The sequence below is a fragment of the Engystomops pustulosus genome, chromosome 2, assembly GCF_040894005.1.
Source record: "Engystomops pustulosus chromosome 2, aEngPut4.maternal, whole genome shotgun sequence".
Taxonomy (NCBI): domain Eukaryota; kingdom Metazoa; phylum Chordata; class Amphibia; order Anura; family Leptodactylidae; genus Engystomops; species Engystomops pustulosus.
Genome location: NC_092412.1, coordinates 199,518,414 through 199,534,307, shown reverse-complemented (window position 1 = coordinate 199,534,307; position 15,894 = coordinate 199,518,414). Strand labels below are relative to the sequence as shown.

The window sequence follows — 15,894 nt, the reverse complement described above, 5'->3', positions numbered from 1 at the left end:
GGGATGTACGCAGATAAGGCGTTTCATCGGCTGAGCCGTTTGCCCGCCTTTCAAGCTTTTTTGTGCCAGTTCTTAAAGGCTATTCTATTCCTTTATACAGCACCATCATATGGGGACATATATACTGATATACTTCTTTCATAGTCGTCTATGGCGTCTGGGCTCGATAAGGTGAACACAACATGTGCTCATTGGACCATGGCTGCAAAGAAAAAAACAAAAAACATGCTCTATTTTTGCCATAAGAACGGCTGTGCGGCTCGGTATTCTATGGAGAAGGGCTAATTAGAAGAAGGGCTTTTAAGGGCTAATCCTCACGTCCCCACACTTTTTTGATAACTTTTATTATCCCTATATGTAAATTTTGTTATGCGGCTACTGGAGCATGGAGTAGCTGAGGCTACACGGCGCGGCTACTCCACGCCCCAGTAGCCTCTTTACTCCTCCTACCCACAATCTTCGGTGCGCGCCCTCGAACCTGTCGTCTGCGCAGAACAGCAGGCCCGCGCCAATGCAGCTCCGGCTTCGGAGCAGTGACCACACAGGTAAATTTACATATAGGGATAATAAAAGTTACCAAAACAGTGCGGGGATGTGAGGATTAGGGGCTATCCTTACGTCCTATTGATCCACCTACCACCCATTCTACCTCTATATGTAGATTTGTGGTGGTAGGTTCCCTTTAAAACCAACTTCTACTGAAGAACCTAGACTCTAAAAGGAGCCCAAAATCACAGAAATCTACCCCCAGGATCAAGTATTGGAAATGCGAATATGTTGGTATCTGCACTGTGCACTGTGTCTACTCTTTTCGCTTCTAATGCCCTTGTTTTTAACAAAAAAGGATTTTAAAATTATGTAAATGAGCCTGAGGGGCTCCATAGCTGTTAAATGAGCTCTCCCTCTGCAATTCTGCGCCATGAACAATCATAGCATTCGCTCTCTACATTCTGCATTTATTGTGCATAGTGTGAGAAATGCAATGGCTTGACGTCACCGGCTCTCCCAAAACAGCTTAGGCCTGCAGTCAGCCAAGGGGCATGAACTAATAACTCACTCCGCTCCGAGTCCTGATGCCAGCACATGTAACCAGCGTAAGAGTAGAGTGTCAGGAGAGGACTAGGGTTTACAGGACCACCACTGGTAAGATTATAGTAAGCATGCAGAGGCCCAAACAGCAGATAACAGAACCAAATGGTTGATAACATCTAAACCAGGATTTCATGCAACCAACCCAAGCCTCAGGAATTGTGAGACCAGCAAGAGCCTAAAAGCAGAGGAACCACAATGGCTATAGGATTGTTGTGGGCCACACCATTGTAGGAAGCAGAGTGCCAAAGAAACATTGGAAAATTAAGGCAGTGTTAGGCTTGATTCACACTGCCGTTGCCCGCCGTACAGTAGCACGGCGGGCACACAGCAGCGCGTGGGGGGGAGAGGAGGAGGAGGAGGTGAGCGTTGTTCACCCCCACCACTCTTCATAAGGATGTATGGCGCACAGGGGGCAGGTGCTAGCGATGTACTACAGGGGAGCAGGTGCTTTCTGGCTATATACAGGGTAGGCTTTGACCAATGCATTTCCCATCCTAGGCTCATACTTGAGTCAATAGGTTTTCCCAGTTTTTTGTGTTCGCTGGCCCGGCTTATACTCGAGTATATATGGCATCTTCATGTTCATTTGTGTAAGGGGGGGGGGGGTTAAATTACAACTATAAAGTATACAAACTTTTGTCTAACTCTGCACCAAGCAAAAATAACCAATTCTCTAATAAGCTATCTGCGGGTTTTAAAGGGGTTTGCCCAAGAAAGAAAGTTTTCAAATTTTAACCCCCTAGTGATGTTTACACAATAAAGATCATTTTTACCGCCTAATTTTACAATTTTACTCAGTTTTATTGCTGTTTTAGCTCCTATGACTCAGTGATGGTCAGTGTAAAATTCTAGAGTGTGGGCAGGGACTCCTTAAACAGACACATTATGATTCCTGCTTGTTGACAATGTGGTTAGATTATCAGGGTATAGGTTTATCTACATTTTCATTTAGCTTCTGAACATTCACTTGTATCTGGCACATAGAAAAGGAGTAATGATAAGATCCATTAGATGGATATAACACACAACGGCACTAAGCTATATCACACAGTCAGCTCTGCTATCTGGATCTCATGTTATCAGTAGCTTGTAGTGCAAATCTGTGCACGCTACTTGCTGGCGGAAGTGTCTGTGTGTAAGCTCAACTTTTAATGGAGGGGCAATTCATGAGAACAATCTGTCCTGCCCACTATAAACATCAGAAGATTTACGGTCGGATCAACCGGGACAACCAAAATTGTTTACACCAGGACTGATAGAGACAAGTTGGCTTTTTATCTTTGAAATTCTGTATTTTTGTTAATAACAGCGAATTAAAATCTTCCCTTTGTGGGAATACCCCTTTTAGTTGCTAGGAGCTGAAGAAGAGAGGAGTAGGAGGCTAGAGAAGAGAGGGGGCTTGTTGTGGCAGTAATAGAGGGGTGGTAGAAAATAGGACCAGGAGTGATGTCAGGTCGTCCAATTACAAAGATGGATGTCCTGATTCATGTAAGTGCCCTCAGTGGCATTAGCGGATGTCGCAACCAGGAAATGCCCACCCACTTCAGGAACAGCTGAATATGATTTTATAAGAAGAGATTATAGATATACCAGGCTGTATCTAAGGATAGGTAGAAGCCAGAAGCAGGAATAGGTATAGTCAAAGGCTCTCTCCAGCTGTGCCAAAACTATCTGTCAGTGACTTCACATTCACGATTTAAGGTAACTTACCAATATACATCTATTAGTAGTTCTGTTTCTTTACATTACATTTACTTTAAGTGCAGAACATTTACTAGATGTATATTGCTAGGTTACCCAATATAACCTCACACAATACAGTAAACATGAAGCAGCCAACCCCTTGACGGTATCACCCACCATAACCAAGGCCACTAACGACTATTACCTTGCAGACAGCCACAAAATGTTGCCAAAGGGAACATAACCAGATACAAAAAAACAGCAACAGTATGAGAAACTATAATACATGTACTAGTATCACAATGATGGACAAGACAAATGCAATGCTATACAGCTTCACACATTAGCTATTACAGGTGTCATACATGCACAGGGTCAGCAAAGAACACGCACACAAGTGGTGCCATAGAGGAGGAGGCCCCGGTATTTTACACATTGTACTCACACATTGGGAGCTGCTGCTGGGGTGAGCCCCAAACCAAGTACAGTTGTACTCCATGCTGCTGATGGTTTACCCTCTTCAAATATTTTTTATGTTTTTATCCTTCACCGCTAGGCACAAAAAGATCAGACAAGGAACTGCCCGTTCTCAAACATGTGTTGCGTGTCCTCAGCTTATGTGGCTGCATCTGTGACGGGTGCTGTGGTGGGGATCATCATCATGTGTGGCAGATATGGTCATTACACTTTAACAGCTGCTTCAACTGGAGTTCCTGTTAAATAAATGTATTGTTAGTCATTACATGTGTTACAAATGAAAGCTTTAGCTATCCAATAATATACTACAATGAAAAATACATTAAATACATTTATTTGCAGGAGCAGGGTTACCCATAAAGAAACCCTTAAAGATTAAGTGGGGTCCATCATAGTGGTGAAATGCAGTCAATTCAGACCAGTGGGTTTCCCAAAGTTTCATTATTAAACCCCATCCCCGGGATAGGGGATAACAATCTGATCAGTGGAGTTCCAACAGCTGGGAAAGCACTACAAATGAAAACAATGGTCCTATTCTCACTAAATTAAAAAAGCAGCAGGTCAAGAATGCATCCTGTGGCTCCATTCAATGGTATGGGAGCGTCAGGAAATTGCCCAGCACACCCAACAGAACCATGCATGGGGAAATCAGCCCCCGTTTATCTGTCACACAAGCAAATAGATTCCGTTTGAGGGTGCGGTCACACGTTGCAGTTAAAGGGGACCTACCACCACGATTCTACCTCTAAAGGTAGAACGGGTGGTAGGTGGATGAATGGGACGAAAGGATAGCCCTTTTTGGGCTAATCCTTACGTCCCGGCTATCCTTTTGTAAACTTTAATCAGTTGATATGCTAATTTATTTAAGCGGCTACTGGGGCGTGGAGTAGCTGGAAATGAGGCTACTAGTCCCGGCTACTCCACGCCCCAGTAGCCTTGTCCCTCCACCTACCGGGTAATCTTCAGCGCGCAGCTCCTCGTAGCTGCGCGCCCTCGTGCGAATATCAATTGAACAGGTAAAAGACATGAACTGAACGAGTGAATTTGATTTTGAGGGTGCGTTTACACGTTGCAGTTAAAACTGCATCGCAATCAGCTTTGAGGTGGTTTTAGGTGCAGTTTTGTCAATTGAACAGGTGAAAGACATGAACTGAACGATTGAATGACATTTGTGGAGCAGGTTTCCCCTTCAAAATCAAATTCACCCGTTCAGTTCATGTATTTCACCTGTTCAATTGACAAAACTGCACCTAAAACCACCTCAAAGCTGATTGCGATGCAGTTTTAACTGCAACGTGTGAACGCACCCTAAGGGTGAAGACACACATGGCGTTTTTGGGCCGTTTTTACTAATTGCGTTTTCAGATCGTTAAAAACGCATGCGTTAAAAAACGCATCCGTTTTTGTCCGTTTTTCATTGCGCAATTTCGGAAAAACGGACAAAAACGCATGCGTTTTTAAAAAACGGATGCGTTTTTTACGATCTGAAAACGCACTTAGTAAAAACGGCCCAAAAACGCCATGTGTGTCTTCACCCTAAGATTTGCAAAATGTATCATGCAGTTTCACCAGCTGAGACCAACAGCACTCTAAGGCCTATTGCCTACAATAGTGTTAGATGTGACATACTCATAAGCTTGAATGAACGTCTGAGCACTTAAGCCGGCGCCACACAGGGCGCTTTGTCTGCGCTTGCAAACGCAAACAAAGTCGCGCCCACCGGGGCGGGCCTCGGCCCGATCGCATCGGCGTTTCTATGGAAACGCCTGCGATCGGGAACGAGCCGCCGGTGTTTCGCGTTAAACGCAAAACACCGGCGGCTCGTTCCCGATCGCAGGCGTTTCCATAGAAACGCTGATGCGATCGGGCCGAGGCCCGCCCCGGTGGGCGCGACTTTGTCTGCGTTTGCAAGCGCAGACAAAGCGCCCCGTGTGGCGCCGGCCTTAGGCTGCGGTCACACGTACCGCTAGGCGTCCGGTCATAACATGACGCTAGCGCACAGGGGGCAGCCCTCTGCCCAAAACGCACATGCGTTTCCAGAGAAACGTGACCGCGGCCTTAGGGTGATGTCAGTGCGTTCTTGGACCATTTTTAAATGGACTGGAAAAACATGCATTTTAGTATGTATACTATGTGTTTGGCTGGTTTAAATCCTATATTAACATTTTCACAAATGAAGTAGAAAAGATTCAAACCAGCCAAACACATGGTAAACGTTTAACGCACACGTTTTTAACTATCTGAAACGCCATGTGTGTCTTCACCCTCAGGGTGAAGACACACATGGCGTTTTTGGGCCGTTTTTTACTAAGTGCGTTTTCAGATCGTAAAAAACGCATCCGGTTTTTGAAAACGCATGTGGTTTTGTCCGGTTTTAATTGCGCATATTCGGAAAACCGGACAAAAACACATGCGTTTTCAAAAAAGGGTGATGTCACACATGGCGTTTTTGGTCCGTTTTTCCCAATTATCTTAATAGATAAACAGGTTGTAAGCAGCCAAACACATGGTAAATGGCCAAAAACAGACTGAAAACAGATGTTTAAAAACGGATCAAAAACGCCATGTGTGGCATCACCCTTGGGTTCAAAGCGCCACCTGTGCCACTGGCCTAAGGCCGGCACCACACGTAGCGCTTTGTCTGCGCTTGCAAACGATTGGGAACGAGCCGCCGGTGTTTTGCGTTAATTTAACGCGAAACACCGGTGGCTCGTTCCCGATCGCAGGCATTTCCATAGAAACGCCGATGCGATCGGGCCGAAGTCCGCCCCGGTGGGCGTGACTTTGTCTGCGTTTGCGAGCGCAGACAAAGTGCTACGTGTGGCGCCGGCCTTAGAGACCGGAAGTGAACTCAGCATGTTAGTTAACGTTCAACCTGCCCACCTCTTCTGCAACACCCAGACGTAGCCGGGGAATCAACGTCTGGGAACCGCATTACTGCTGCTTGTGCGTGTTTCTGCATGGAGGTTGTGGTATCAGGGAGGAAGGATCAGAGAAGGCAGTGGGTGAATTGGAAGTGCAAAGCACTTCAACTCATTAACATATTTATAAAATCCCATTCTCTCATATCTTTATGGATATGCCTGAAACATGTATTCTAAGATCTACAAGACAGTGATGGTGGTTTATACCATTTATACTGCAGTATGCAGGTATTTTTATACCCCACAACGCACCAATGCAATGCTAATAAGCTGCGCTTATTTATATGCACAGCATGAAACTGCCCCACTTTTATATTGCTGGATGTAACCATTGTTACATAAATAATAGTATCACAGTCTGCATCAATGATGGGTGACTTGTCCACCAAACCATTTAAGTCTGATCTGAGTAAAAGAATTTATTATACGAGTGTATGTAAATATCTAGGTGAGCAAAAGTAGTAGAAAGCTCAATATCCTAGGACATAGTTACATACAGAATAGCTGAAGAGCAAAACACATATTTACCAGCCTATCTGATACTGGACATAGCTCTGTATTAATATCTGGATACAGATGGAACCATCAGGGAATAGGAGGTAAGTGTATAGTATAACATCGGGCTGCAGTTCTGTATGAGCCTGGTGCACATGTAACCACGCATGCCTAGTCGGCTCAGACATTACCTGTGCAGCTGCTTACATGGTGACAAAGTGGACCGGAAGTGCAGGGAGACTCGTCCTGGCGTCCCATGCAATGTCCAGCGCGTGCGCAGTAGAGTTCATAACACTGGCAGTGTGCTGCCTGGATAAGTCACGTGGTAAAGAGGGAGGAGGAGGAGCGTTTTATTCACATATTGATTGACTATGTAAGGAGCTGAGCACGTGACCTACCTGGGGCGGGGCAGTAGAGGGAAGCGAGGAACTTACTGCTTTGTAGAACTGAGTGACAGTGAATCACATAGTCCAGGAAAGGCGGAATGGGAAAAGTGTCAGAGCACTGCCCTCTGTGGTATAGCTGAACTGTTACTGGACCAAATCTGTATTAAGAGGTACATGGCTAGGAATGCACCAACACATGTGCAGGTACAAGTCAGGTTATTCTCACATATAGGACATAACAAGGGGACATGAATACAATAGAGAGAGGGAAGAGCGGGAGTACACATGGAAATCTATGAACTGTGCCTGCCTGTCTCTAACCTATACGGACTATTGTTTTATACATTGGATTTTACAGTGCCAGTGGTGATAACTATTCCCCTCTACAAGAGCCAGCCCGTGCATGCAAAAGGCGTCCATAATTATGCAATGACGTTTGCAATGTAAGGCTACATTCACAATGACGTATGGAGGACGTATATACGGCCGTTATACGTCCTCCATAGACGTCAATCGGCGCCCGGCACCCTATGGGAGCGGTACAGTGCGGCACCGTACCGCTCCGTACCCGGAAAAAGATAGGACCTGTCCTATCTTTCTCCGTAGTACGGCGCCGTGCGCCATTAATTCATATGGAGAGGGACGGGGGTGAGCTGCGCTCACCTCCTCTTCCTCTCCCCGTACACTGCCGTTGCCCGCTACGGGCGGGCAACGGCGGTGTGAATATAGCCTATGGGTGATGCCACACGTCGCATTTTTGGACCGTTTTAAAGCAAGTGTTTTCAGTCCGTTTAAATGCATGTACATGTGTTTTTTATGTTTAACATGTGTTTTTTTTATGGTTTTAATCTGTTTCACAGCTGCCTACACTTCTAGTAATGACGATAAATTTCATTGCAATAGCTGAAGAGTGATTTGCCAAATTAAACACGTGTGTTTACAAAACGCAACCATTAACACATTGTTAACACATGTGTTAACATTTGCGTCTTGTAAACGCAAGTGTTAACATCTGTTTAATCAGGCAAATCTCCCTTCAGCTGTTGCAGTGCGTTTTTAACGCATGCATTAATCGCGACGTGTGACCGCACCCAAACAGTTTCAAAGCAGCCAAACACATTGTAAACCGTCAAAACAGCATGCAGAATAGCACGTCACTGGTCGGCTGTGGGTGCATGGAGAGGGCTCATGGGCTGAGCCCACTCCATAGCCAGTAAGTCTTACCGGTAAGGCTGGTGCCACACATAGCGCTTTGTCTGCGCTTGCAAACGCAGACAAAGCCGCGCCCAACGCAAAACACCGGTGGCTCGTTCCCGATCGCAGGCGTTTCCATAGAAACGCTGATGCGAGCGGGCCGAGGCCCGCGCCGGTGGGCGCGGCTTTGTCTGCGTTTGAAAGCACAGACAAAGCGCTATGTGTGCCACCAGCCTCAGGGTGATGCCACACATGGCGTTTTGAAACCGTTTATGATCCGTTTTTAAGCACTCCTTTAAAAAACGCATCCGGTTTTTTTTTAAATGCATGCGTTTTTGAAAACGCATTCGTTTTTGTCTGTTTATTGCGCAAGTTCGAAAAACCTGTCAAAAACAGATGCGTTTTCAAAAAACCCCTCATTTTGTAGCCCTTCATCTCCCCCTCTTTTTGTAACCCACTCTCATCTCCCCCTATCTTGTTACCCACTCTCATTTGTAGTTTTCTCACATCCCTCCTCTTAATGTTGCCAGCTTGTATCTCCTACTCTTATTATGGGCCCCCTTTTATCTCCCTCTCATTTTGTAGCCTCTTATCTCCCATATCTTATTGTGGGCCCCCCAGTATCTTCCCCTCTCATTGTGGGCCCCCCTTATCTTCTGTACCCCCTTTCATCACCGTCATTTATGGCTCCTCTTAATGTTGTACCCTTTTATCTCCCCTTTATTGTGGGGCCCCTGGTATCTCCCTCTATCCCCCTTTTTCTGACCCACTCTCAACTCCACCTGTCATTCTGGGCCCCCTCTCATTTTCCCCCTTTTTTTGGTCCCTCTCATCTCCCTTTTTTTAATGTTACCCCCTCTTATCTACCCTTCTTTTTGTGGCCTCTCCTCATCTCCCCCCTCTTAGTATGGCCCCTCTTTTTTTTGTAGCATAGTTAAAAATTACAAAACAAACCCCACATGCTCACTCCTCCACTTTCCCCATCAGCTCCTCTTCTTCTCTGCTGCTGTGTACAACAGGCCGACAGGCGACAAAGTCATCATATGGTGCCTGCTGACCTGGTGCAGAGAGGCACAATGATGATATGGAGAGCTCATAGCTTTCTGCATCGTCATTGCTTTTAACTTCACTGGCACAGAGTTGGGCAAAAAGGGGCGGAATCTGTGATACTAGGGTGCGTAGGCAGTGCGGCTAGGGGGTGGGCCCATCAGGTGGGCCAGTCCGAACGTTCCCATGACACATAGATATTTATACAGCCCTCCCAAAAAAATGCATCGATTTATACACCCCCCCCCCCTAATAATGCATGGACATATACACAGCCCTTATCCAGGAATACATAGAGATATGCAGCCCATACTACCCACCACTAAGAAATGCATAGATATATACAGCCCTCCCCCCCCTCCCCTGGAGAAATACACAGATATATAAAATAATACAATTACACTCACATTCCCCCAATTCGCACCCAACTCTTCTACTATCAGGATGACAGTCTCCTGAGGCAGGGTGTGACGTGACTGGGCTGCCAGCGCCAGGACGCCAATGTCCTGTGCTCTCTGCTTCTATGGCAGAGCAGGGAATGTACTGTTCCCTTTCTCTGCCATAGAAACAAGTCTATCGGCCACTGTCCGCTTCTCTGAAGCGGCTGCTATTATAACAACTGGTTCAGGAAAACAAACCCGGAATATAGTGGGTGAATCGGGCAAAGTGGTGGGTGCCCCGGGTAGCCCGCCCACCCAATAATCCAGCCCTGTCAGCGGCATAAGGGTAAATTACATATGCAGTTATACGTCCCATGGATCTTTGTTTGCATCCTGTGTGTCATGCGCGAGTGGACTCCACTCACGTGCCCATGACTAGTGAAACTTTAGGGTGAAGACACATGTGGCGTTTTTAGGCTGTTTTTGGGCCGTTTTTAGTTAGTGCGTTTTCAGATCATTAAAAACGCATGCGTTTTTGACCAGTTTGAGTTGAATTAAGATAATTGGTCAAATCTGTCAAAAACGCATGCGTTTTTTACGATCTGAAAACGGCCCTAAGGGTGAAGACACACGTGGCGTTTTGGGCTGTTTCTACTAAGTGCGTTTTCAGATCTTAAAAAACGCATGCGTTAAAAAACGCATCCGTTTTTTTGAAAACGCATCCGTTTTTGTCCGTTTTTAATTGCGCTAATTCAGAAAACCGGACAAAAAACGCATGCGTTTTTACGATCTGAAAACGCACTTAGTAAAAACGGCCCAAAATCGCCATGTGTGTCTTCACCCTAAGGCTCATGCTGTGTAATCAACAGCAGTGTGCATAAGCCCATAGAAGAGAATGAGGATGTGCTAGTTTTAACCCCTTCCTGACATTTGATGTAATAGTACTGCATGGTGGGAGGTGCGTTCCCGCAAAATGCAGTACTATTACGTCAAACTTTTGGCCAGAAGTTGCGGGTGTCGGCTATATATTATAGCCGACACCCGCCTCCAACACCCGCGATCGGAGATTTCTCCGATCGCGGGTGTTAACCCCTAACACGCCGCAGTCGCGCTGACCGCGGCGTGTTAGGGGCATTTAAAGTGAATGCGCTGCATGCTCATCCATATAAACAAACATGGCCGCCGGAGCAGCGCTGCATTCAGCTTCCGGCCGGCCGTGGCCGGCCCTATACACAGCATTGTATATGGGGGCCGGAAGGTTGTCGGGTCCGGCCGGAAGCTGAATGCTGGATACCGGAGGGCACCGGAAGGTAAGTACAGCTTTATTGTTTTAGGCAGCCCGCTCCCAGCCACATATATTTTTTTTCAAAACTCGGACAACCCCTTTAAGGCTAAAACAGTATCAATATATCCAAATCCCATTCAAACACTGCAAGATTTGCAGCATGTAATTCTTATTCATTACCAGACCACTTGACTAGTGACACAACAGTTGCAAAAAGAGAAAGAAGTATTTCAGGGGGGTGGATTGAGGTACCCAGCATTTCTGCAAAGCATTTGATGTATTTTATAAGCTTTAAGGCTCTGTGTACATAGATAAAATCCTTCACAAACATCTGCAGTTGGGAACAGTGAGTCAAACTGGTCAAACTGTGTGATCCTGGCAGAAGCCACAAATTGGCATCAACTAGTAGCTGTGCTTCAGACATGGATGGTTTAATGAGGTCTCATCTGGAAAGATCCTGTATCTCCACATCTGATTCCAAGAGAAACAGAAACCTCTTGGCAATCATTGAACTAAATAAAACAAATCTGTAAACAGCATAGATAATAGCTGCTTATATTATATATAGATAGATAGATAGAATCAGAATAGATACTTAATATGCAGCTCATTTTCAATTATTTGAGATTTTTAATGTGGTCTTTGTTTTGACACACAGACACTGATAATAGGCTCATCAGTAAGACATCAACATACAGAGACATACAGAGAGTGCCATATACTCACGCAATGGACACTGACGTAATGGGCACCAGCCTCTGATTACTAGGCTGCTTAAATACTACTGCTGGACAGATGAGTGGACGGATGTTTGGAGGGGTTTAGATAATGTGGCTCCAAATTTGATGAGGTATTAATATACTAAGCGACATTTCTTACAATTAGTAATTTCTTCTTGACTAAAAAGTGTAAAAGCGGTCCTTTTTCATACGCAAGCTCTGAGCATGTTTTTGACGTGCAGAATGTGTGAAAAATGCCCCATACAAGTCTATGGAGGCGCATCAAAAACACATTGCAGTCTGAGACACCTGCAAGTGCTATATACGTTTTTCACTGATCAATTGCCATAGAAAAGTTAGACCACAGTTATGATTCTTTTCACAAGCAGGACCGGCGTTGGGCAAAGTGGGCATTTGCCCAGGGCCCCCTGCTTAAAAACGTCAGTGGCACAACCTGGAAAAGGACAAGTATGAGGCTGCAGCTAAACTCCTAATCAGGCAAGTATAGCTCCGACTACAGCAGAGGACTGCTCTTGTCCTCAGCCTCTACTTCAGCTGGGAAAGGCTCACTGCACTCCTATTGTGTCCTTCCTGGATCACCACCTGACATAACCAGCCAATAGGGGGAAAAGAGAGGAGTGGCATGTGTACTGGAGGTTGGAGTCTTCACAGAGAATCATCATGTACAGCAGGGGTCAGGAACCTTTTTGGCCGAGAGAGCCATAAACGCTACATATTTTAAAATATTATTCCGTAAGAGCCGTACCATATGCACACGCCCCCAAGTAGATAGGTAGTCCCAGTGTCACGGGTGCCCCTGCGATCTAAGTCTTGGATCGCAGACAATCCCATGCCCCTCTCCGTGGCGGCGCCCCTTTCCGATCTCACTCAACCCACCCCTTTCCCGTCCTGGCTGGCCGGCACTCGCAGATTTAAAGGGCCAGTGCACCGCTGATTGGCGCTGCCAACTTCCCGGGTTCCTATAAATACCGACGGCTACCAAATTGGTAGCCATAGCGCATGTCCCCCAGTTTATAGGTAGGCACAGCACACCCCCCCAAGTAGATAGGTAGCCACAGCACATGCCCCCAGTATATAGGTAGCCACAGCACATACTCCCAGTAGATAGGTAGCCCCAGCACATACTCCCAGTGGATAGGAAGCCAGAACAAATACTCCCGATAGATAGCCACAGCACATACTCCCAGTAGATAGGTAGCCCCTGCACATATTCCCAGTAGATAGGTAGCCCCAGCACATACTCCCAGTAGATAGGTAACAACAGCACATACTTCCAGTAGATAGGTAGCCACAGCACATGCCCCCAAGTAGATGGGTAGCCACAGCACATGCCCCCAAGTAGATGGGTAGCCACAGCACATAGTCCCAGAAGATGGGTAGCAACAGCACCTACTCCCAGTAGATAGGTAGCCACAGCACCTACTCCCAGTAGATAGGTAGCCACAGCACATACTTCCAGTAGATAGTTAGCCACAGCACATGCCCCCAAGTAGATGGGTAGCCACAGCACATACTCCCAGTAGATAGGTAGCCACAGCACATTCCCCCAGTATATAGGTAGCCCCAGCACATACTCCCAGTAGATAGGTAGCCACAGCACATACTCACAGTAGATAGGTAGACCCAGCACATACTCCCAGTAGATAGGTAGCACCAGCACATGCCCCCAAGTAGATAGGTAGCACCAGCACATGCCCCCAAGTAGATAGGTAGCACCAGCACATGCCCCCAAGTAGATAGGTAGCACCAGCACATGCCCCCAAGTAGATAGGTAGCCCCAGCACATGCCCCCAAGTAGATAGGTAGCCCCAGCACATGCCCCCAAGTAGATAGGTAGCCCCAGCACATGCCCCCCAGGAGATAGGTAGCCCCAGCACATGCCCCCCAGGAGATAGGTAGTCACAGCAAAAAAAAAAAAAAAAAGATCATTTACTTACCAGCGCTCCCTGCAGCAAGCTCCTCATCGCTCCCAGGCTCTTCTCCTTGACCCAGGCTTGTGTGCCGGTGTCCAGTGATCAGTCCAGTGAAGAGACACAGCAGCCGTCACTATTTATTAAAGATCTGTCTGAGAGCCAGATGCAGCCAACAAAAGAGCCACATATGGCTCCCGAGCCATAGGTTCCCTACCCCTGATGTACAGGAACACATAAAAGGTAAACAAAGCCTGTACATATGCAAGGCCAATACTATAGAGGCAGGGCCGCATCTGCCATGAGGCGAGATGAAAATCTCTATTGTGTTACGCCATTGCGTAACACACATGGCGGTGGAGACAACAGAGCGAACATTACCTACACGGCATCTTACTGTCCTCCGACACTGGAAAACCTTGATGTAATACAAGAGCAAGCAAGAATCTTTTTTCATTTTTTATCCTATTTTTATACCTCATAATATAAAAAACCACACATATCCCTATGACGTATCTTTATTTTAAGATAGATGTTTTTGTTATAAGACCATTTTTTGCAGACGTCTGTAGGTCTAGTTTTTTATATATATATATATATATATATATATATATATATATTATAGTATAATATAAATACATATGTATGTATGCATGCATCTGTGTGTCATTGGATTGTATAAATTAACACTACCATACTAAGAAACCTGGAACCTATCCTTATTAGTGCAAACCTACACATCAATTTTTCCAAAAAAAATTCTTCTTTTCCCTTTCTGGTGTTTAAGGGTTAAGGTGGTAGCACATAAGGACGGCTATATAAGTCTGATAAGTGCCACTGGACATTCCTTTCATTAATATTTTATATGCATAAGTGGCACTGTATCCCCGCCGTGCCGCTATTGCCGCCTATGGGGACGTACATGCGGAATGAATACGGTGAATGAATGAATGAACTATATGTGGTATACACTTCCCTGTGTAATGGGTCCATTGTGTAGTGCATCACAATATGATGCATTTTTGTCGCAAATAGTGTCAAGGCTTGTTCCCTGAGAGCTGCTACTTATCGGCTCCTGTCATTAGGTAGAATTTATTCTACCAACTGCAAGTCCTTAGGGTCTAGGCTTTTGCTTGACAGACATTTATTTCTTTATTATGTGCGGAAATAAGATTGTACTTATAGTATATTCAGTGATAAGAAATCCCAGAGCAAGTAATTAAACTTTTAACAAGAACCTTGCACACAATGCTGTGTCACTGATATAAAGTCTATATACAGTAATAATTAGCTACTTATATCGCTATTATCTTTATGTAGATTGCTTACACCCAGTGTTCTACTGCACACCAACACAACATGTGATATCTAACATATACTTGTGTTCTTCCTCAGGGACTATATCATTTTATTTAATAGATTAAGTGCAGAAATCTGTGCAAATGAAAATTAGATCTGAAAAATATACACCCAACTTTTTATTTCTTTTTCTTTCTCCAACTTTTGCTATAGTGTCAGGATAATATCAACACAGCCTGAAAAGTAAAGAATGGGTAGAGGACCTGGGCAAAGGTCTTAAAAAAGGTTTCCCAGCCAGACCGGTTTTCTGAAAAAGGCAGAAACTGACTCCCCAGCTACTAACTTTTTCGGTCCATTCTGTTACATCAGAAGCTCATGTTCTTAGATGCAAAGCTGCATTATCCGGTTTCACGAGCCTGACTGGATGCTTTCAGTTTTCTCCTTTCAGAGAACACAATCGTCAGTTGTCCTAAAATGCTAAAAGTACAGCCTCAAGGAAAAAATGTCAAACAAGTCCAATACAGGCTTTTGTATATTGTATCCATAACACAGGGAAACCCCAAGAGCAATAATAGTGCTGTTAATTGAAAGATTTTGTGTATCGCAACTTCAAATTATAACAACAAACAACAATTATTCCTCTCCTGAAAGCTTGTTACTTGCAGCGCTGCACATTCATGTTGTCACTTCATAAATTACCATTGTCAAGTAGCAATTAAAATGAAAAAAAAAAAATTGGAACTGCAACTTTAAAAAAGTGCATCTGATAGTGTCGCAAAAGAAACAGAAATATCATGTACATGAACGCAAGCTCCTATTGATTGGGGATATTAGTTAACCAATCTAAGCTTGTTTAGTGGATTTATATGGAGCAAACATCTTAATTTTAGTTTGCTGAATGGATGGTTGATGCAGTGACCTGGAACAAGCAACATTTCATATATTTTGAAGTAGCTGCAGCTCTTCTATTTTGGACTGTGTC

The 15,894-nt window shown here is 45.1% G+C and overlaps 1 protein-coding gene across 2 annotated transcripts in view; it reads right to left on the bottom strand.

The window, feature by feature from the left end:
• LOC140119131 (uncharacterized) overlaps positions 1-6,990 on the bottom strand; it is a 285,030-nt gene extending 278,040 nt beyond the window's left edge. The window contains exons 1-2 of one of the 2 annotated variants that reach the window (XM_072137816.1): positions 6,863-6,990; positions 3,221-3,488 (exon numbers count right to left, since the gene is read on the bottom strand). In XM_072137816.1, coding sequence (XP_071993917.1) covers positions 3,221-3,274 — 54 coding nt within the window. In that variant the 5' untranslated portion in view covers positions 3,275-3,488; positions 6,863-6,990. Of the gene's footprint in view, positions 1-3,220; positions 3,489-6,704; positions 6,831-6,862 lie in introns of those variants that run through there. The other variant, XM_072137817.1, reaches the window with a different exon arrangement.
• Between the last annotated feature and the right edge of the window lie 8,904 nt (positions 6,991-15,894).